At 48.6% G+C, this 22,877-nt stretch overlaps 1 protein-coding gene across 6 annotated transcripts in view; it reads left to right on the plus strand.

Moving 5' to 3' along the window:
* The first annotated feature begins 4,367 nt into the window (after positions 1-4,367).
* CCDC88C (coiled-coil and HOOK domain protein 88C) overlaps positions 4,368-22,877 on the plus strand; it is a 146,159-nt gene continuing 127,649 nt past the window's right edge. For 3 of the 6 annotated variants that reach the window (XM_086363223.1, XM_086363224.1, XM_086363225.1), the window contains exons 1-3: positions 4,368-4,621; positions 5,389-5,489; positions 14,365-14,473. In XM_086363223.1, coding sequence (XP_086219349.1) covers positions 4,562-4,621; positions 5,389-5,489; positions 14,365-14,473 — 270 coding nt within the window. In that variant the 5' untranslated portion in view covers positions 4,368-4,561. Of the gene's footprint in view, positions 4,622-5,388; positions 5,490-14,364; positions 14,474-22,877 lie in introns of those variants that run through there. The other 3 variants (XR_015149473.1, XM_086363226.1, XM_086363228.1) reach the window with 2 other exon arrangements.

Here is a 22,877-nt window from a genome sequence, read left to right on the forward strand (position 1 = left end):
TCTAAAATTTATATGAAACTAGGAAGATCATGAATAGTTAAAGCAATCTTGAGAAAGAACAACAGAGCTGGAGGCATGATGCTTCCAGATTTCAAACTATATGACAATGCTGTAGTAATCCAAATAGAATGGTATTGAATAAAAACATCACATACGTCAATGCAACAGAACAGAGTCCAGAAATAAACCCACGCATATATGGTCAATTATTTTATGACAAAGGAGGCAAAACTACGCAACGAGGAAAGGACAGCCTCTTCAATAAATGGCATCGGGAAAACTGAACAGCTACATGCAAAAGAATTAAACTAAACTCCTATCTTACACCATCCACACAAATTAACTCAGAATAGATTTGGTTGAATGTAACACCTGAAAACAAAAAGATTCTCAGAAGAAAATGTTGCCATGTATGGTTCTTGACATCAATCTTGGCCATGATTTTCTAGATCTGATACCAAAAGCAAAAGCAACAAAAAGTAAAATTCAGGCTAAAAAAGTTTGGCACAGTAAAGAAAATCAACAAGATGAAAGGCAGCCTATAGAATGGGAGAAAATACTTGCTAATGATATATCTGATAATGGGGTTAAAACCCTATACATACATATATATATGTATACACATATATATATATACTCACACAACTCACAGGAAAAAGCAACAGGTAATCCAATTTTAAAAATGGGCAAAGGACTTGAACAGACATTTTTCCAAAGAAGATATATGAATAGCCAACAGGTACATGAAAAGATGGTCAACATCACTATCATCATTAGGGAAAAGGAAATAAAAAACCCAAGTGATCACATCACACCTGTTAGAATCGTGAAACTTAGAAAGATGAGAGATAACAAACGGTGGCAAAGATGTGAAGAAAAGGACCCTCGTACACAGTTCGTGGGACTGTAACCTGGTAGAGCCACTGTGCAAAACAGTACAGAGGTTCCAACAAAATATAGATGAAGCAAATGATGCAGCAATCCCACTTCCGGCTATGCATCCAAAAGAATCAAAAGTAGGGTCTTACAGAGATACCTGTACACCCACATTCACAGCGGCATTATTCACAACAGCGAAAACATGGAAGCAACCCAAGTGTCCAGCCACTGACGAATGGATAAGCAAAATTCAACACGCACCAACAGGAGTATTATTCAGCTTTAAAAAAGGAAAGATATTCTGTAATATGCCATAACATGGATGAATCTTAAGGACATGATGCTGAGTGAAATAAGTGGGTTACAAAAAGACAAATACTGTCTGATTCCACTTAGAGTAGTCAAAATAAGAAAGACAGAAAATAGAATAAGGTTTGCCAGGGGCTAGAGCAGGGGAGAATGGAAAGTTACAGGTATTGTCAGATTTACAAGATGAAAAGAGTTACGGGGATGGATGGTGGCCCAACAAAGCGAATGTACTTAACACTATTGAACTGGACACTTAAAAATGTTAAGCCGGTAACTTTTATGTTATGTGTATTTTAACACAAACATTTAATTATGACATTAACACATGCTCCTTATAACAAGTTAATCACAAAGACATTAACAAATAGCCACTCCCCCCGCTCCTTAAAGTTGTACGAATTATTTAAAACTCCTATCAAATTACAGAGATGCCATTAGATTACACAGCTGAGCCAGGATTTTCTGAGAAAGGGAGAAAATTTCTTTATCAGAATGAACAACATAATTAAAGTACTGCTTCTGTCTAGGAAGCAATGCACAAAGCAATTACTTTTCATGCAGAAAAAGAAAAAGAAAAAAATTGTAAATAAATAGCTAAGTCTCCGGAGAAGGCAATGGCAAACCACTCCAGTACTCTTGCCTGGAAAATCCCATGCACGGAGGAGCCTGGTAGGCTGCAGTACCTGGGGTCGCTAAGAGTCAGACACTACTTCACTTTCATGCATTGGAGACAAAAATGGCAACCCACTCCAGTGTTCTTGCCTGGAGAATCCCAGGGACGGGGGAGCCTGGTGGGCTGCCGTCTGTGGGGTCACACAGAGTCAGACACGACTGAAGCGACTTAGCAGCAGCAGCAGTTAAGTCTCAGGTAAGAGTGAAACCCAAGGGTTGGTCTGGATGGACAGGGGATGGAGGGTTACTGTTTAGTGGTTAATAGACGGTCTGTGTGTTTGCTTCCTGAAATTTATGGCCAACTCGATGGAGACATGGGGGAAACAATTCTTATTAAAATAATGGCAGGCGGGGGCAGGGGTCGGGGCAGTGGCAACAGATGAGGCGGAGACAGTGTGGGAGACTCCTTTATGGACCTTTTTACACCCCATCACCCGAACTTCAAAATTACCCTGTAAAGTCATACAGGAAACTCATTCTGATTTTATGGAGTGAGAGGATTTCTAGGAAGGGCCTTGTCCAGCTCATCCAACCCTGTGAAGCCTTCGACTCCTGCAACCTGGGCACCATCCAGTTGACCTGACACCCTGCCTCACCAGGGAGCAAGGATGCTCAGTCGGCTCGTTCCCAACGGAATAAAATGGGCTTGAGCCAATGAACTGCGGATACATCAATGACAATGAACCAACACGGCAGCTAACTGACCCCCAAACAGAAACTCCTGACATATTTATGGCCCAGGAGGTGTCAATGTCCTCAGGGACAAATGTCAGAAAAGCATTTGTCCAATGTATTTCCTAGTGTGAAAGATTATGCTTATCTAATAATTTTAAAGATCGCCTCCTTGTCTTTCCAGAATAGTTGGGATCAATAAGGAAAAAAAAAAAATCCCAGCCGCACAGAACAGGGGCCTTTTAAACAGAAGTGGACATAAATACATATTTTATCAATTTTCCAACTGATTTCATGATATAGGCAATTAGGAATTATGAATTTCTGGTGCACAAGAAAACCACATAAACTCGAAATTTTAGTTCTTCTTCAGTCTCCCATTTTCCCTTCCATCATCCTGAATTCGGCACTTCTTTTTAGGGATCCCCTAGTCGACTTGGCTGGCTTCCCTGGGTGGCTCAGTGGTATAATATCCGCCTGCCAAAGCAGGAGACCCGGGTTCCATCCCTGGGTCAGAAAGATCCCAGAAAGAGGAGGAAACATGCAACCAACTCCAGTATTCTTGGGAATTTCCATGGACAGAGGAGCCTGGCAGGGTCACAATCTCACCCCGTCACCCACTCAAGTACCACAGAACTCGGCTGCAATTCCACACTTCACCGGCAGATGCCGCAGCCCCAACGCTTGACAGAGTGAACTTTCACATGCAAACCAACCAGCAGCCATTTAGCGCCTACTGTATACTCGCCACCAATTATGCTAGGCGCTTCCAGGTCAATACTGCACCGGTGGGCTCACCTGGGAAACTCTTGAGGATTCGACTAGTTTAACTGTGTAAAATGTTTTGAACAATGATCGTAGTGTGAAATTATTACCGGCCCAAGGTGAGGTGGCAGAGACCCGCCAGATCCACCGCAGCTGTCTCAGCAGGGAGGTGTGGGTCTGGGCCCAGGGCTGGCTTTCCATCCAGTTGGGGCACTTGTGCTCTTTCCTGTCGCCTACCACCAAGCTGCCGCTACGTCCTCCAAGTAGGAATCCGGAACCTGGCTTCACTCTTGGCAAAGCGGCGGTGGTGTTGGGGTTGGAGGGAGGGGGTGTCCCAGTTGGGGCGGGTCCAGGTCGGGGCGGCCACAACACGCGTTTTTCTGCGGTAACTTCTAAAAGGCTAGCAGCCTGGGAGGTGGCACGGTGGGGCGCAAGAGGTCGCGCTCCTACGGCTTAAACTCAACACCAACTTTCCTCCTCTGACTTCCGGGCCTGCGCCCCACCTGCCCACGAGGTCGACCCCAGCACCTGAGGCTGGCGGGCTTGGGCCTGTCGCCACGGAGCCGAGCGGGGCCTCGGCGGCACCTGGGAGGCTCCGCGCGGCCGATGCGCTGCACCTGCTTGGGGGCCGCCAGCCTGGAGGTGGTGGGCTCCGCTGGGCCTCCAGCGTGTGGTGTGCCCGAATCGACATGGGTGGGCAGCGCACCCCGCTCCCCCTCGGTCTCCCACGCGCGCACCCGGGGAGGCAGAGGCTGGGACCCACGTTCTTTTGCGCTCGGGCCCGCACCGAGCGCCGGGGCCGGGTGGCCGACGCACGCGCTCAGCTAGGAGCCACGTGTTGGGGCCCCAAGCCCGCCGAGGTAGCGCTCTCTGCATCTGCACGCGGCGGCAGCCCCACGTGCGGGCGGCCGGGACGCCCCCTCCCCCTGCACACGTGCGGGCCGCTGCCCCCTCCTGGCGCCGCCGCGCCCGCGCCCGGCACCAGCACCAGCACCGCGAGGCGGCGCGCCGATCGCCCTGGGCCGCCAAGGGGCGGGGCTGCCGCCCGCATTGTTCCTCCCCGAGCGGCGGGCCCTCCCCTTCCCCCAGCCCCGGGCGGGGCGCGGGGCCGCCGAAGCCGCGGAACGTGGGCTCGCGCCCCGCCTTTGTCTCCCGGGCGCGAGCCGCCGCAACCCCGCGCCGGTTGCTCGCTGCCAGAGCCGCTTTGTGCCTCGGCGCGGGGGACGGGGACGCGGGGCGCGGAGCCGGCGGGCGCAGCCTCAGCATGGACGTGACGGTCTCGGAGCTCATGGAGCTCTTCCTGCAGAGCCCGTTGGTGACCTGGGTGAGTGTGCCTGGCTCCCCGCCCCATTGTTGGGGCACCGGCTCCTCTCCCGCCCGCTGGCGATCGCAGTTAAACCCGACCCAGCCGGGGCCCCGGGTAGCCCTTGGACCCAGAGGATTCATCAAGTGCCCTCCGTCCCCCACCCCCAGCCAGGGTCGCGGTCAGTGTCCCGGGGTCTGGGGTTATTTCCAACTCTGGAGACGGCGCGCCGGGTGCAGGACCCCGCCTTGCTCTCGGCCGGGCGGGGGTGCTGAGCGGGTACACCTGTTCCCGCCAGGGCGTTGGGCCGGCGGCCCTGGAGCGACAGGGTCCTAGTGGTCACCCTGGGCGCATGGCTTGACCTCTTGGAAAAAGGACCCACTCCCCTAAGATATCCTCGTGTAGTTTCTGAACCCCTGAGACCAACGGGTGGAGGGCAGTGGAGATTAGGGGGTTTCGAGTAAGAACGTGTACAGGCTAGGGTGGGCGCTGTGATTTCCAATAGATCTGAGACGTGAGAAATTTATTGAAAAGTCCCCTTTAGTTTATTTTCTTTCCGCTCTGAGACGCCGCAGAAAAGTGGCGAGGAAGTTTTCTTTCTGCTGTCTCGCTTCCGTTGCCTGCCACGGGGAGGGGGACCGAGGCCCGGGAGAAGGGTGCTGTGGAAGGGTGGGTGGCCGTGGGTGACTCCCTTCTGCCCCCAGGGCCTCTGCCCACCTGGAGAGCTTTAGACTGAGCGCGTAGGGGTGACTTTTACTGCCTTACTCTCTGCGTTCCCCTCCCCACAGGTGAAAACTTTTGGCCCATTCGGAAGCGGCAACCAGGACAACCTGACCATGTACATGGATTTAGCGGATGGCATCTTTCTGAACCAAATCATGTTGCAAATGTGAGTTACCTTCCGGGAGAAAGGAAGGAATGATGCCTCGGAAAGTCGAATTTAAGTTTGTAGAAATAGAATGTGAAGTTGCAATGTTCTCTGCATGTGGGCAGAGAACTGGTATTTCGGTATTAATGGTGTCTTTTCCTGGTTTGTTGGGTGTGAAGAACTCCAGGACAGTAGTTTGGTCAGATGTTTGGTGAAAGGAATTTGAAATTGAGTGACTGTCATCCACATGTTGCAATTGACTTGGAACTCAGGGACTTACATGTTATATGACAATGACACAGAAAAAAAAAGAAAAACAACCTTTCTTTTGGGGGGCAAGGAGCTGTAACGAACGGAGAGTGTTTGGTTACAGGAAGTGTCGGGTGGGACCAGAGCATCCGTGAGTGACTATAAAGTTTCATTCAAGGTCAGGATGCCTGTGTTTCTGCCTCCCTTTAATCTTGTGTTTCCAGTTGCCCCAGAGCAAGTGCAATTGGTTAAGTTCCTTCTTATAAATTGGATTGAAAAGTCACTGTGTTGGGAGAGGCCTGGGGAGCCAGAATGCTTTGGTGCTCTTTGTCTTGAGGCTTGGGTTTAAACAGAGTTTTGGTGGAGGTTACACCTGCTAGCATGTTTGACCACATCCTTTCCTGTTGCTGCATTCTGCAGCGCCTGTCTGATTGACAGCCTGCCACATGTAGGTGTTGGCTCCTGCCACTGCGTTCTGTTTTTAACTCAGAAAGTGCAGGGAACATATTGGAACTGAGTGTCTGTATGATTCATAGGCACTTGGAGCCAATGTTCTCCGTGGATCAGGCCCTTGTGCTCACCTACTCACCTGCAGCTAAGCAAGTTGTCATCTTGAGCCAGGAACTCATTAGCTGATGAGAATCAGCTGCATTTGTGGCCCCCTGTGGGAGGAGGAAGGGTCAGCTTTGGTATATTCCGAAAGAGGTTTAAATAGATCTACCTACAAAGATCTATTTTAAACAATTTCCTGAGGTCATTGCTCCTGTAGCGTAATAAGTTACTTGATGTCATGCTGTGGCAGAGACATCTCAGTTTTAATGTTTTTTAAGACACTACCAATGTTACCTGTCTTGAGTTTGATTAGATTCTAAAATGACGAATCTCTTGTCAGCTTGGCAGCACTTCTCAGTTCACAAGAAGGAGTTTTCCTGGGGTTGTCTCATGGCACATTCAAGTTCTGGCAACTATTTCCCCTCTTCATCCTGTTAGACCCCCCAAAATTGCTGGATTCCAGTTGGTGCAACAACCAGTGAAATTTCAACCTGTCCTGTTTAATTAAAAAAACCAGCAGTATCCCCGGCTTTTTCATTCAGAGTTTTACACCCAGGCGAGGGGAGAACAAAAGCCCTGGGACTGTTTCTCTTTCTTCCCTGACCTTTGGAATTCCTGAAGCGTTTACCACTTGCTTGTAAATCAGGAAAGCCTGTTGGACCATTCCTTTGAGAAATGCCAGCTCATCACTTGTTCACACTTAGCCCCGAAGCTAAATGCAGTGTGAAGGGCTTCTCCCTTCCCCTTGACAATTTTCAGTGTTACTTTCTCCTCTGTGATGTGCCAAGGTAATGGTCCTGCAAGTGAGAACTGATATGTTTGCAGCTTCTCAGGCCTCAAGCAATGGTTCTGGGTCCTCTGGCCAGAGTTAGGCACCAAGAAAGAGAGCAGTGGGGAAGCTGGGTGGCTTTCTAGAAGGACATAAGGAGGGAGGTGCCACTTGCATGCTGTTTACTGAGTGAGTGAGCAAAATAACCCTGCTCCAGGTGACAAATCAGCATTGTTTGCTCTTGGAAGTAGGTAGGGGTTGATCGGAAAGGGGGCACAAGGGAACTTCTTTTCTTTAGTACTTATTCATTTATTTGGCTGGCTGGTCCAGGTCTTGGTTGTGGCATGTGAGATCTAGTTCCCTGACCCCGGGGTCGAACCCGAGCCCCCTGCATTGGGAGCATGGAGTCTTAGCCACTGGACCACCAGGGAGGTCCACAGGGGAACGTCTAAGGGCGGTAGAAATGGTCCATGTATTGACTGGAGTATATTTCAGTTTTCAAAACTCATCAAGCTGTGACTTAAGATACATGCATTTCACCCTGTGTAAAAAGGACCTCAATTTAAAAAGAAAGTTTTAGTCCTAGTGTCAAAAGCCTGTGTAACCTGCTTGTGTAACCTTCAGAGCCTGTGTAACCTTCAAACCCTAGGTCTCATGCAAGCCCTGTGCTGCTGGGCACATAACTACCATGTCAGTTTCCTCATCTGTAAAATGGGCAGGAAAAGTACCTCCCTTAAGAGATGGTTGTGAGGATGAAGTGAGTGCTGTATTAGCAGTTAACACAGTGCCTGCCACTTAGTAAGTGTTGGTGTCAGTTATGTAGTTACGTGTCTCCCTTCTTAGTCCAGGAAGGATTTGCATCGCTGCTGAAAAGTTTTTTTTTTTCCAGTCTACTTTCCCGCTATGTTCTTAGGCTCTTAATAATTCTTAAGTCTTAGCCCTCTCCTAACGAGACGGAGGGAAAACTGGACTGTGGGAGCCACATCCTAGCCCACATCTAACACTGTACTTAAGCCAAGCCTGTTTTCACTTCTGCCAAGTGTCAGGCTAACTAGTGGGTAAGCGATAAGGCTGTTGTGCCTTATCTCCCATGCTGGTAGCCCCTACTGTGTGCAGTTCGCCTCTTTTGATAAATTCTCTCCAGGTTGGTCGGAGCTGAGAAAATTGCAGAGAGCAGTGTGCTAATGTGTTGCCAGAGCTCAGACAAGAGGGGTGTTACCTAACACTTGAGAGCCATATGGAGGCTGGCTGGGGGTCATGTGACTGCACCTGGGCATTGTCTCTGGGAACGGAAGAAGGCTGGACTGGTAGTCTCTCGCCAGGCCTCTCGGTGACATGAGTGCCTGAAAGCAGGAAAGCCCTGTGGGCTCAGCTTTCAGGGGAGGCCCAGGTCCAGGAGAATTCCTGAATGAAGTGAGGCACTGAGTGGTGTGGATGGAGCGGCTTGGGAAAACTTGCTGAATAGCTCCTCTGTGAATGCACTTTCCCGGGGTACCTACTGGTCCCCAAGGGGAAAACAAGATGTCTAATTCACTGTGGACGTGCTTTTCACAGTGTCATAGGAAAATTAAGAGCTCTGACTCCAGGGACTTCCCTGGTGGTCCAGTGATTGAGACAGGTGCCTTCCAGTGCAGGGAGTGCAGGTTCGATTCGTGGTCAGGGAGCTGAGATCCCACATGTCTTACAGCCAAAAAGCCAAAACCTAAAACAGATGCAATATTGTAACACATTCAATAAAGACTTTAAAGTGAAAGTCACTCAGTCCTGTCTGACTCTTTACGACCCAATGGACTATACAGTCCATGGAATTCTCCAGGCCAGAATACTGGAGTGGGTTCCCTTTCACTTCTCCAGGGGATCTTCCCAACTCAGGGATTGAACCTAGGTCTCCACATTGGAGGCAGATTCTTTATCAGCTGAGTCACAAGGGAAACCCAAGAATACTGGAGTGGGTAGCCTATCTTCCCGGTCCAGGAATTGAACCAGGGTCTCCTGCATTGCAGGCAGGTTCTTTACCAACTGAGCTATCAGGGAAGCCCGAAAGAAAATACTCAAAAAAAAAAAAAACAAGAGAGCTCTGACTCTAGCATCAGGCAGACAAATTCAAGTCTTCCCTCTGCTATACTGGTTCTGTTACTTTGGGCCAATTACTTAAACTCTCTAAGCCTCAATTTCCTGATCTGTAATAAGCGGGATGGTATTTTATAGATTTGGGGAAGATTAAATATGAATATGCATGTATAGGAAATGCCCAACAAATGTCAATCATGTCAGTCATCATTATTGTTAGCGAGGCCTGAAGCTGGCTTTATGTGTGTGGACACATGCCTGTGCTGGTGTGCATCTGTCCACATGAGAGTGGACACCTGAGTTGATGCAGTGGCTGTTGAGTGCAGTTGGAAACTGGGACTGAAAGCTTGTACCTGGGCAAGGCCTACGTTAAATCCAATACTATTTGCTTTGTTCAGACTCCTTTCTAACCCCTTGTGCTAGCTGCAGAATTATGAATAATATATTCATTATTCAGAAGTTGGAAATATCTGCAGGCCAATGGAAGAGTTTCTTAAGCTTCTAAAAAGCATTTGGAGTATAGTATATTAATACATATATATGGAATCTAGAAAAATGGTTCTGATGACCCTATATGTGGGGCAGCATAGAGACGCAGACATAGATAATGGACTTGTGGACACAGCGGGAGCCGGGTGGGGCGGGGAGGAGAGAGTGCAATGAATTGAGAGAGCAGCATTAAAACATACACATTACCTTATGTAAGGGAAGGAAAGGTTGGGACGAATTGAGAGTATAGCATTGACACATACACATTACCATATGTAAAAGAGATAGCCAGTGGGAATTTACGTATGACACAGGGAGCTCAGCCTGGTGCTCTGGGACAACCTAGAGGGGTGGGATGGGATAGGAGGTGGGAGGGAGGTTCATGAGGGAGGGGACATATGCGTACCTACGGCTGATTCATGATGCTGTATGGCAGAAACCAACACATCATTGTAAAGCAATTATCCTCCAATAAGTATATCTTTTAAAAAGTGCTTTTCTCGGGAGAAAAAAATAAAAAGCATTTGAACATAAGTTTTTTCCTTAGAGTGCCAGAAGAGGAGTTATGTTCCCATTTTGCAGATGTTAAAGCTGAGTATAAAGGGGCAGATACTTGTTAGTTGAATGAGTTTGTGTTGGTGCTAAAGTCTTGGAGCAAAAAGAGTTTTTACTCATGAACTTAAGTGATATTCTTTGATGGCTGCAGCATGTGACACTCTTCGTGGGGCCTTGAGTCTGTAAAAGTTAAATGAAAAAATTCATGTTCGTTGTAGGAAGGTAGAAACACATAGATGCATGTGTATGCTCAGTCACGTCTGACTCTTTGCAACCTCATGGGCTGTAGCCCACCAGCCTCCTCTGTCCATGGGACTACTGGAGTGGATTGCCATTTCCTCCTTCAGGAGAAACATATAGATGAGCAAAACAAACACTGCCTATAATTTTACCATGTCAAGGTAGTAGTATTAATATTCTGGTGCCTCCCAGATGTCATCTGTGGTATATACATATATCTTCCTAATGTATTTTTATATAATGTTGGGCTCAACCTATGATAGATTATCAGTATCTCTATCATCTGTATCAAACATAATTTCTTCTTTATTTTTAAAACATTTTGGCCACACCACATGGCATGTGGGATCCTGGTTCCCCGACCAGGGATTGGACCTGTACACCCTGCATTGGAAGCATGGAGTCCTAACCACTGGACTGCCGGGGAAGTCCCCAAACATGGTTTCTTGATTCGGGTTTTTTTTTTTTTTCTGGATTCAATTTTAAATCTAGGAGTCATTGGAATATGATGGAAAGTTCAGGGCTAACCTTTTCTCAAAGGAGGGAGACAAGGTTGCTATAAGTCTAAATTATAGTTCTCTTTGAAATTTTAGGGAGAGTGATTTTTTTTTTTCCCCAAGAAGAAAGCCCTCAGGGCCCTGCACTTTGGCCTTGTTTGTCTCCGAGTTTGGACAAGCTCCTAGACACTTTCTTGCACCCGTGTCTCTCTCCTATCTTCTGTGCGCCCCACACATCCCGGTGTGGGACTGGCAGCCTTTTGTGTTCTAGGACTGTCATGTAAAGAAGAGCCTTGTTGCTTTTGATGGCTTTCAGGGAGACAGTCTTGCAGTAGTTCTGTGATCTTCCTGGGATCAAGAACCACGTTGGCCAGTACAGCCCTGGCCTTCCTGGAACGGTAGGCTTTTAGGGCCGGAAGAGTCCTGTGGTCACCTGGCAGATGAGCCCAATGGAGCCTAGAGAACTTTGACCCATCCTGGGCCCATTTCCAGACCAGAATCAGTGGCTTCTGACCCATTTCCTGCTCCAGGACGGGAGGGGGTTATGCAATGCTAGGCCAAGTAGGGATAGGCCTTCCTTAACCAGAGTTGACTGCTGTTCAATTTATTCTCTAATCTCTCTTTACCTTGAAAGCCATAGTTAAAGGAAGGAGTGCTAAGATAATGATCATGATAATTAGTCTAATTATTCATGTACTAAATGTGAGCATATTTTGGAATGTTGCTTCCATTAGCTGTTGCTTCCTAGAACTGGAGGCTAAGAGCGGGGATGGTCAGAGGCTCCCCCGTCACCTGATGGCTTCCCAGGCCCAGACCTCGGGTGTGTGTTTTGCCTTTGCTCGTGCAGTGAACATCCACGTGTTTGCTAAGGTCCTCTGGCTCCTGGTACTCTTCAGGTGGTCCCGTCTGACTTAATGGAAACTGGGACCTGCATCTTCTCTTAAGTTCTATGTTTTTAAAAAATATGCATTTATTAATGGTGCTGGGTCTTAGTTGTGATGCGTAGGCTTCTCATTGCAGTAGCTTCTCTTGTTTCGGCTCCTGGGCCCTAGGGCACAGGCTCAGTAGCTGTGGCGCCTGGGTTTAATTGCCCTGCGGCGTGTGGGATCTTTCCTAGGGATCGAACCCGTGTCTCCTGCACTGACAGGCGGATTCTTTACCGCTGAGCCACCTGGGAAGCCCTAAGTTCTCCTGTTGTAAGTAGCACATTCATCACTTTGTGAAATTGTCTCTCATCTCTTCAGGTCTCTGTAGTAAAGGGAGGAGAATTGCACCCGTAAGATAAATTATTTTGTCATGCTAGGTATACTTCTTTAGCTAAAATGCCTTTGTGGTTTAAATTCCGAATACCTCCTCTATGGCTAAATTAATTTCCATGCAACTGTTAACCTTTTTTTTCTCAGTAATGAATAGCTCCAGAAGAGGCATGTAAATGGCTTAGCAGGACTCTGTACTATATGAGGACAGTAAGAAGCTTTGTCCCAGGAAAAAAGTGGGGACAGTTGAAAAGAGGTCTTCTGGTTGCCCCAACGTGCTCATATGACTGTTTTAGGGGAGGCAGGATGATTGAATAAAATCCATGGCTGATTATGGCAGCATGATTCATGAAGGGGTTTGCACACACGCTGTACAGTGTCGGGACTCATAGAGTTTATATCAAATATTTACTTAATGGTTGAATTTTAAACAGCTTGTGTTATTAAGAAATTATGCCTGCAGTGATATTTGAAATAATTTCAGTTTGTAGATTTTTTTTTCTATTGGTTAATCTTGTATAAATTTTTGGCTTTGAAAGAGCCAAATGGCATTGCAATTGATTTGCTTTACTCCCCCAAATTCCCCTTCCTGTGCTCACACTATCATCATCGAGGGGCATGAGTACGAAGGAAGGAGGAAGAGACCTGTTTCTCTTCCATCACACCAGCCCCCAGGAGGCTCAGCACCCTCATCACGGGGCTCGGATGACAGATGAAACCATGAACACAGCCCTCATTTGAATGAGACATCCTTCATGGTGTCTTGGGACAGTCGAATGGGCGGGAGGACTTTGTTAGGAAAAGAAAGCAGTGTGTGGTATGTAGGGGGAGTGGGGAGCGAAAATCCATTCTTGTCCAGTCTGTTCTCCAAATAACATCGTTAACACTGAGAATTTTTGAGAAATGTCCTGTATGTAGATGAATGATATTATAAATCACTTGATTCAGATTTTGAGTTTCATCACAACCAGACCTGCCTTTTGCCTGAGTTTGGAAAAGAAATGACACTTGGGGATTTCCCACATCAATTATCTGTGTCTCTTAGCATTTCTTGTAGGGTGTGGCGTACACGACATAGTGTCACAGACTCATGGTGGCGGTTTTTTGAGCCAGAAGTGTCTGCCTGGAATGTAAATCACAGGCATGAACACTCGGCGACACACACAGGAGACTCATGTGAAGTGGAACATTGATGATTTTACTGATTTTTATGAAGTCAGAAAATGTACCATTTTCCCCCCTTTCTTGATATTTCACATAATTTGCTTTGTTTGGCTTTTAGCTTTTAATCCTTTTTTATCTTTTGTTTAATAAGTTAGCTCTCTCAATTTTTTAACAATATTTATTTATTTCTGGTTGCACTGGGTCTATTGCTGCATGTGGCCTTTCTCTGGTTGCAGTGAGCAGGGGGTGCCCTGCATTGAGGTGCACAGGCTTCTCATGTGTTGACTTCTCTTGCTGCAGAGGACGGGGCTCTAGGTGCATGGGCTTCAGGAGTTGGGGCACAGGTGCTTTAGTTGCCTGCGGCATGTGGAATCTTCCCAGAACAGGGATCGAACCTGTGTCCCCTGCATTGACAGGCAGACTCCTATCCACTGTACCACCAGGGAAGTCCTGTTCTCTTTAGTCTTGAAATATATTTTGAGGTAGGTTATTGGTGGCTCAGTGGTTTAAAAAAAAAAAAAAAAGAAAGAAAAGAAAAGAAAAAGAAATCCACCTGCCAATGCTGGGAGACACAAGTTCAATCCCCGGGTTGGGAAGATCCCCTAGAGAAGGAAATGGCAACCTGCTCCAGTATTCTTGCCTGGGAAATCCCATGGTCAGAGGAGCCTGTCAGGCTCTACAGTCCATGGGGGTCTCAAAAGAGTTGGACACAACTTAGAGACTGAGCAACAAAAGCTGACTTTTATACAGTGTCACTTCAGGGTCAGCATTGACACTCGGTCGTTTGTGGCTGCTGCCAGCAGTGGGGAAACAATAATATTGATTAAGGGCAGGTAGTGGGCTTGGTGCTTGGGGAGGGGGAGCAGAAAGTGACATGTCTCCCCTGAGGGTTCCACGGCTTGGCAGTAGCAGACTTAGGGTTTGACCTGAGCCACACTCGCCACAGCTGCATAGTGACCTAGGCTTGAAGAGGACTCAGCACTCGGGGGTAGGATGGGGTATGGCAGGGGCTGGGAGGTGCAATTTCCATTCTCATCATTTTTTACCCCCACTAGAGATCCCAGGCCAACAAATCAACGCATCAACAAGCACGTCAACAACGATGTGAACCTTCGCATTCAGAACTTGACCATCTTGGTGAGAAACATCAAGACCTACTACCAGGTAAGGCGGTCCTCCCCCCTCTCACCCCCCGGAGTCCTGCTGTGCGTCCGGCAATACCTTCATTCGAATGGTTTCCCCACAGGAAGCTGAGAGGAAGTGGTGGCCAGGCAGCTAGCTGCCTGTTGACACTTGGCATGTTTGCTCATGCATCTTTTCTCTGACATTGTGAGAAGGGTCAGAGGTGGGATTGCTTTACTCTGCCCAGGGAACATCCTTTGAGCCGTGTGCACCACAGCGTGCCTGGTGCTGGGTGGGCCTGGGAGATGAGCCTTGGTCCGCAGCCGCAGCCCCAGCTCACAGTCTTGGGGGGCCTGGCTGATGAGGGCTCTGGGAGGGGCACCCTGCACGGTTATCACCCACAGCTCGGCGAGTCTGTACAGGAGCGATTCAAGGGGTTGAGGAAGAGAAGGGACCACAGAAGGGTTGTGTTCGGGCGAAATATGAAATCAGCCAGCCCCGAGTTGGCAGACAGGAGCACCAGGGTTCAGGGTTGGGGTGTCTGCCTAACATTCTGAGATATGGAAATGCTCCCCATATCTCAGCTCGCCGGTAGGTGGGTCAGGCAAGAGGGCCCGAAGGGGGAAGGGCTGTGAAACCCCCATCCCAGCCTTGGGCTAGTTGGGCAAGGATCTTTGATGTTCATGATCTTTATATGGAGACATTGAAGGGAAGTAGATTTAAAGTGTGCACTTTGGAGCCCAGGCTTGTCAAACTTAGGCATGAAACTTTTTAGCCCCATATGAATTTTCTCAAGGCCCCAGGGGAAGCCCTGGCAACTCTGAGTGACGTGGGGGCTTGAATGCCCTCTGCTCAGCCCCCTCCTCGCCCTCCAGGGCATCTCTGGAGGGCTTCCCAGGACCCCAGGGGGCACAGTTTGAGAATCACTGTTCAAGAGCCCTTCTCTTCCGGAATCGTGCTGGGGTTTCACGGAGCCCTCTGCCTCTGAGATCTCTCCTAGCCCTCGGCTTTCTGGGCTGTGACTTCGTCTCGGTTCTGGGGCTTGGGAGCATCTTCAGAGCCATAAGGTCCCTGTCACCATGAGGAAGCCCTCTGGCCAGGTGTGGCTTCCCTCTCTGCCCTCGTGCAGCCGTGCGGGTTCTGAGGTCACTGAGGTCGCTGGACAGGCGGCCGGATGGAGTTTGCGCCGTGGCGTCAGGCCGTGTGCTTGTCTGCTTCCTGCAGAGGGCTGTAGGTGCTGCTGTTTGAGGAAAGATGGGTGAAGGAGGGAGTGGACATGTCATGGGTTTTCTGAGTTGATAGTTTCCATTTTCTTCCCTCTGGGGTTGGGGTGCTGGATGCCTTTGCTTTATGGCCAATTCAGCCAGCCCCTGGTGTTCATTTCAGGGCCCGTTGAAAGCCCAGCACCATGGGCACTCTGAGCAGCCTTTGGGCGGCTGAGCACCAGGTCCATGCTTTTAGTAACAGATGCTAGCTGTGCTGAGGAAGGGCTGGGGGGAGCCCTGTGCAAGTTGGATCTGGGGGCTGGTGGGGGGTTTGTTTCCTTGCTAGGAGAGCCATGCCCAGGGCCAGGCATGCTGTCAGCCAGTGGGTCTCAGCTAGTGCTTCCCACATGACAGCCACATTCTATGGAACCTGCTGCTGCCCATGAACTTGGGCCTGGGCATGGAGCAGGCTGTCTGGTGGCCATAGTGGCTGTCGGGTAGATGTAAGAGATGTGGATTTGATCCCTAGGTCGGGAAGATCCCCTGGAGAAGGGCATGGCAACCTACTCCAGTATTCTTGCCTAGAGAATCCCATGGACAGAGGAGCCTGGCCGGCTACAGTCCATAGGGTCGCACAGAGTCGGACACGACTGGAGAGACTTAGCACTCACACAGTGCTTTCCATGATGTGTGCAAGTGCCAGAGGAAGTGGATTGTCGTAACAGTTGGAGACGAGATCCCCAGCTCTGGACAGATGTGTCTCCCGCTCCAGGTGTGGCTGGGAGGTGGTAACCCTCCCTGAGGGCCGTGGTGAAGGGTTGGGATGGAGGTGAGATTTCTGGGTCTGTGTGTAGCTTGCGGCACTCAGGAGCTTACTGCGGGCTGCTTGGCCTGGCAGGTACTGCTCTCTGGGCTTGCCGGCCCAGGAGCACACATGCCGTGGTGCCCGCCAGCTCTGACAGTCCAGTCTGGGTTGGCCAAAGGGCTTGAGACCCTTTCCAGTACTTGGAGGCAGTTTACTGCTCTTGGGGTCACTGAGCCGAGTTCTAGAAGATGGGCAGCAGTCTCTGGAAGGAGACAGTCGCTAGTCTGTTCTCAGGGCCCTGAAGGACTTACAGGTAGAAAAGAAGACCCCTGCATCCTTGTTCATTCTATAAATCCAAATTTTAACTTAAAAGGACTCAAATGAAAAAGAGTTTGGCTGTTGAGTGTATCAAACAAGCCTCAGGTGATGCTCTGGAGAAGGCAATGGCACCCCACTCCAGCACTCTTGCCTGGAAAATCCCATGGACAGAGGAGCCTGGGGGGCTGCAGTCCATGGGGTCACTAAGAGTCAGACACGACTGAGCGACTTCCCTTTCACTTTTCACTTTCCTGCACTGGAGAGGGAAATGGCAACCCACTCCAGTGTTCTTGCCTGGAGAATCCCAGGGACAGGGGAGCCTGGTGGGCTGCCGTCTATGGGGTCGCACAGAGTCGGACACGACTGAAGCGACTTAGCAGCAGCAGCAGCAGCTCTTTGACGGTAGGGCTGGTGTGCGTGGACAGCCTCAACCCCAGCCCGGAGCAGTGTTTGCTGAAAGCACTTGCTGAAGGCCGTGAGCCGTCCCTGCCCCTCAGTCAGCCCCGCGCACTTGGAGGAAGCTGGCAGGACACTGCCCTTTTGCACCGACACAGCTTAGGTGTGGGCAGTGTTCTGTTGTTTTTTCCTTCCAAGTTATTGTAAAATAAAGCTTAGTTCTGGTTATGTAAGTAATATGTGTTCTTTATAAACAAACCCTTAGGAAACAAACAAGTCGCAAGAAGAAAAGAACTGCTCAGAACCCCAGCACCCAGAGACAATCACTATTAACATTTTTAGTGCTTCCTTCCAGTTTTTGCATGAATAGTTTTTGTGTTTTATTCCGTGGTAGTCATGCCTTATATACAATTGCATATCCTGCCTTTTTTTCCCTCCCACCTGACAATTGTAGCATAAACATAACCGGTTATTATTGTCGAGTGACATTCAAGAAAGTTTTCCAAAAGAAGTACTGCCCAGCGTCCCCTTTTGAGAGAGGGCTTACAGACTGTGAGGGCTTGAGGTGACGTGAGACCAGTGAGGTTCTGGCCAGGGTGACTGGGGAGGGTGGGAGGTCCCCCTTTCGGGACAGGGACTTCCTCTTGCCATGGCTTTTCAGTAGACACCACGAGGTCGGCGAATCCAGCCCCGGGTTTTGTTTGCCCAGCGGTGGTTTGCTCCCACCCCCAGGCTGTCCCCTTCTTTTCTGAGGCACATGGGGCAGGGAAAGTCAGGAGGGACGGGGCCTCTAGTCAATAGCACGGGCTTCTTTCACAAGGAAGCTCAGGTTTTGTTCCCGAAAGCCTGCAGAGACAAAAAAAGGTCTTTGACCTTTTTTGACCTTTGACCTTCTTCTGGCGCAGAGGACAGACAGTGGGTAAGAACCAGCGTGGCCCGGTTCAGTCTGACCATCGGTGTCTTGGGCCTCCCTCTGAACTGCTGCTCTGACTCTTCTGGGGTTGGCACCTGGAATCTGCGTTTTCAGAAGTTCCCCAGCTGTTTTAAGTCTTAACATCCTTCCAACAGGAGGGGCAGTCAGTGGGCCAGAGAGGTGGTCCTCCCAGTGTGGTCCCAGACCAGCAGCATCCGTGTCACCTGGGAACTTGTCAGAGGTGCAGGTCTGGCCCCTTCCCTGGACCTTCTGTGGAGGTCTGGCAGTCTGCAGCTTAACAAGCCCTCCAGGCGATTCTGATGCATGCTCGTGGGAACCTAGTGGTTTAGAGCGTTTCTAGGGATGCCGGGGAGAGGCCCTGTCAGCCAGGCCTCCAGGGGCAGAGAGAGCTCAGTGAGAACTCGGGTGACTCCTGTCCATCACATAAAACGGAGGCACGTCTCGTCTGCCCCAGGACAGGTGGAGGAGAGGCTGCAGTGATGAGAAGGTGACCAGGGGGAACGGGTGTCATTGAGGGGGTTGCTAGGAAGCCATAGATGGACAAGCCCTTGGGGACAGCACCTGGTTCAGTCTCTGAATTTTAAAGAAGGAGAGGCGGGTCAGGATGAGCATCCACAAATGGTTAAACCTGCAGAGAGACCTGGAAGGAAGGCGGGCCTGGATCAGAAGCGTGTGCTGCCTCGAGCCCCTGGTCGAGGGGCTGACCCCTGGGCTGGTCAGCATTGAGCCCAGAGTCACGTGTTGTTTATTGTTTAGTCGCTCAGTCGTGTCCGACTCTTTGCCACCCCATGGACCGTCGCCCGCCAGGCTTCTCCGTCCATGGGATTTTCCAGGCAAGAATACTGGGGTGGGTTGCCATTTCCTTCTCCAGAGCATCACATGAGGCTTGTTTGATACACTCAACAGCCAAACTCTTTTCTATCTGAGTCCTTTTAAGGTAAAATTTGGATTTATAGAATGGTTCATTTGTCACATCAGAGCCTTGAGTGTGGATGTCGAGTGTACATTCATTTGATCGCAGAACCCGTAGGAAAACATGGCCAGTAGTAGATGCAGAAATCGCTGGTGCGGCAGGTGGCTCATGCGTGTTTATCCTCTGGGGGTTGTGCGTGGTGTCCAGGCCCCGGGAGGGCCGTGGACACCTGTGAGCCAGCTCCTTCTCACGACACCTGGGGCCTAATTGTCACGTGAAATTTCTGAGGTTTCTTTGGCTTTCTGCGAGTGGGAAGTACTTCACACAGCGGCCCGGACGAGTTCAGCGTGTGTTGGTGGAGATGTACGTCTTCACTATCGTGTCGTGTGTGGATGTCGATCCTGAAACCGGCACCCTCAGGTGAACGCAGGGACCCACCCGCAGGGCTGGCTCTGAAATGGGGAATTGGCCGAGCTGCTCCGGGTGCCTCCCCTCGCTGGCCGAGCCCTGGGACCTGCGGCTTTCCTGCTGTGGGCCTCCTGAGCGTTCATCTGTCCGGAAGAGGGTGGGCCCTTGTGGTTCTGAAATTCCATAGTTGCATGGCGGCCCGAGACCACTAAGATTTTAGAGTTTCAGATCACCTCGAGGAAGTTCTGTATTGCGAGTTCTTGGAACTTGGCTCTTCTGACTTCTGGTCTGTCACGTGGTTGGAAGGCCAGAACAGACCCACAATATTGGTCTTTGTCGCAGAAGCAACAGTCCCGGGTTGTAATCTCTTCTGTAATCTCTCTTTTCCTTCATTGCTTTGAAAAGATTAAAAATGAAACAGTACAAATGCTTTTAAGGAACACCTGTGTATCTGCTCAAAATAAATATGAACATATGTGAATATTTTTCATATTTGCTTCAGACCTTTCTTCTAAGAGGTTTTTTCTGCCTGAAGTCCCTGGTGTTTCTCTTACTTCGTCCAGTTATCCTTACCTGCCTCCCTGGAGGTAACTCCTGTGGTTAGTTTCTCTGTGTGTGTACATATGGTTTTGTGTCACATATTCAGATTAAACCTCCATATTACTGCTTGTACCTTTTGCCCACTCCACCTTACTTTGGGGATCTGTTGGTTTTCTGTGGTATTTGTATTAGATAAGCATGGGCTGACTGCTAGAATTATCTTTAGAAATGTGTGCAGTTTGAAAAAATGAAAGACTTTTGTCAAAAGTAAAAATAGAAGGAAATGTATATTTGACACTGTTGGTGGGAACAAAGTGAACTCTAATTCATGTGGTCTGGAGGCTTTTTAGATAAAGTGAAGTCTCTTTAGGTAGATGTGATGTGCTTTATTGGATAGAGACAGTGTTCAAGGGAACTTAACTCTGCTCAGGCCCTGTCTACAGGTACCAGAGGAATCTGCTTCATGAATAATAGTGTATTGAGTTTGTAAGGGAGAAATTGATTTTTCCACTCTATTTTATTATCGGAGTATTTGTTGTCGTTCACTCACTCAGTTGTGTCTGGCTCTTTGTGACCCCATGGACGGCAGCACACCAGGCTTCCCTGTCCTTCACCATCTCCTGAGCTTGCTCAAACTCATGTCCCTGGAGTCGGTAATGCCATCGAGACATCTCATCCTTTGCAACCCCTTTTCCTCTTGCTCTCAGTCCTTCCCAGCATCAGGGTCTTTTCCAATGAGTCATCTCTTCGCATCAGGTGGCCGAAGTTTTGGAGCCTCAGCTTCAGCATCAGTCCTTCCAATGAGTATTCAGGACTGATTTCCTTTAGGATGGACTGATTGGATCTCCTTGCAGTCCAAGGGATTCTCAAGAGTCTTCTCCAACACCATGGTTCAAAAGCATCAATTCCTCTGTGCTCAGCCTTCTTTATGGTCCAACTCTCATATCCATACATGACTACTGGAAAACCTTTAGCTTTGACTATATGGACCTTTGTTGGCAAAGTAATGTCTCTGCTTTTTAGTAAGCTGTCTAGATTGGTCATAGCTTTTCTTCCAAGGAGCAAGCATCTGTTAATTTCATGACTGCAATCACCATCTTCCGTGATTTTGGAGCTCAAGAAAAAGTCTGTCACTGTTTCTGTTGTTTCCCCATTTATTTGCCATGAGGTGATGGGACCAGATGCCATGATCTTAGTTTCTTGAATGTTGAGTTTTAAGCCACCTTTTTCACTCTTAATGCTTTAGAATGTTGTGTTAGTTTCTCCTGTACAAAAGTGAATCAGCTGTAAGTATACGTATATCCCCTTCCTCTTGAGCCTCCCTCCTACCCACTTCCCTCTCGCCACTCATCACAGAGGTCATCATAGAGCACCAAGCTGAGCCCTCTGCTATACAGCAGTTTCCCACTAGCTATCTATCTTACACATTGTCCGACTTTGTGACCCCATGAACAGGCTTCTCTATCCATGGGATTTCCCAGGCAAGAATACTGGAGTGGGTTGCCGTTTCCTTCCCCAGGGGATTGTCCCGACCCAGGGATCGAGCCTGGGTCTTCTGCGTTGCAGGCAGATTCTTTCCTGCCGAGCCCCAGGGGAGCCCCAGTGTGTATATGTCTGTGCGTCCCGCCCTCCCTTTCCTGCCCTTACCCACAGGTCTGTTCCCTACATCTGCATCTCTACTTCTGCCCTGCAAATAGGCTCATCTATACCATTGAGAAGGCGATGGCACCCTACTCCAGTACTCTTGCCTGGAAAATCCCATGGATGGATGAGCCTGGTAGGCTGCAGTCCATGGGGTTGCTAAGAGTCGGACACGACTGAGCAACTTCACTTTCTTTTTTTTTTTTTCTAATTTTATTTTATTTTTAAACTTTACATAATTGTATTAGTTTTGCCAAATATCAAAATGAATCCATCACAGGTATACATGTGTTCCCCATCCCGAACCCTCCTCCCTCACTTTTCACTTTCATGCGTTGGAGAAGGAAATGGCAACCCACTCCATTGTTCTTGCCTGGAGAATCCCAGGGACGGGGGTGCCTGGTGGGCTGCCGTCTATGGTGTCACACAGAGTCGGACACAACTGAAGTGACTTAGCAGCAGTATACCATTTTTCTAGATTCCATATATATGCGTTAATATACAATATTTGTTTTCCTCTTCCTGACTCATTTTACTCTGTATGACAGACTCTCCACTCTTAAAAGAGAAAGGCAGTGAGATGGGTTTTTTTTTTCCTTTTGCATTTTTTCTTATTGGAAGGTGGGTATTCTTGATGTAGCTTATCTCTATGTTTTGAGGAAATTAAAGGTAATATTTTTGATTATATTTTCTGATTGCAGACTGGGAAATGCAAAGAAAATTAAGTCTGCCCACTATCTTGCCACCTAGGCACACCATTGTTAACATTTTGGTATTTATGCTTTCTAACTTTGTGTCTGTGCCTATGTGTGTTTCAAGATGTGGGATCGTATGAAACCTTTCTTTTCATTTACTGTGCAGTGAGCATTTCCTCATATCCTTTCCCATGTTCTTTCATAAATGCATTTCGGTGTCTACATGGCACTTCGTCATGTGGCTATGCCCCTCTCATTGATACTGAGTTATTTCTGTCTTAGAATTATAAATAATACCACCATGAACAACCTTGGTCCATAAATCTTTCAACTTCTGTTTTTATGTCCTTAGGATAAATTCCTAGCATGGAATCCCCGGGTCAGAGGGCATGAATACTTTGAGGACTTTTGCTACTTATTACCAAAGTTGCCTTCTTTATGGCCTTTTGTTTTTCTTTGCTGAATTGCCCCTTTATGTCCCGCACCCATGAAAAACGCCGTGTTCTGTGTTGCTGCTGAATGCTGAAGATTTCTGTGTCTCTGCCGTGCGAATGGAGGTCTGAGATTATTTATACCGGACATCTGGGCAAA

Source organism: Bos grunniens, chromosome 21, assembly GCF_055505025.1.
Source record: "Bos grunniens cultivar Pamir isolate PY7600 chromosome 21, Bosgru_T2T1.0, whole genome shotgun sequence".
Taxonomy (NCBI): Eukaryota; Metazoa; Chordata; class Mammalia; order Artiodactyla; family Bovidae; genus Bos; species Bos grunniens.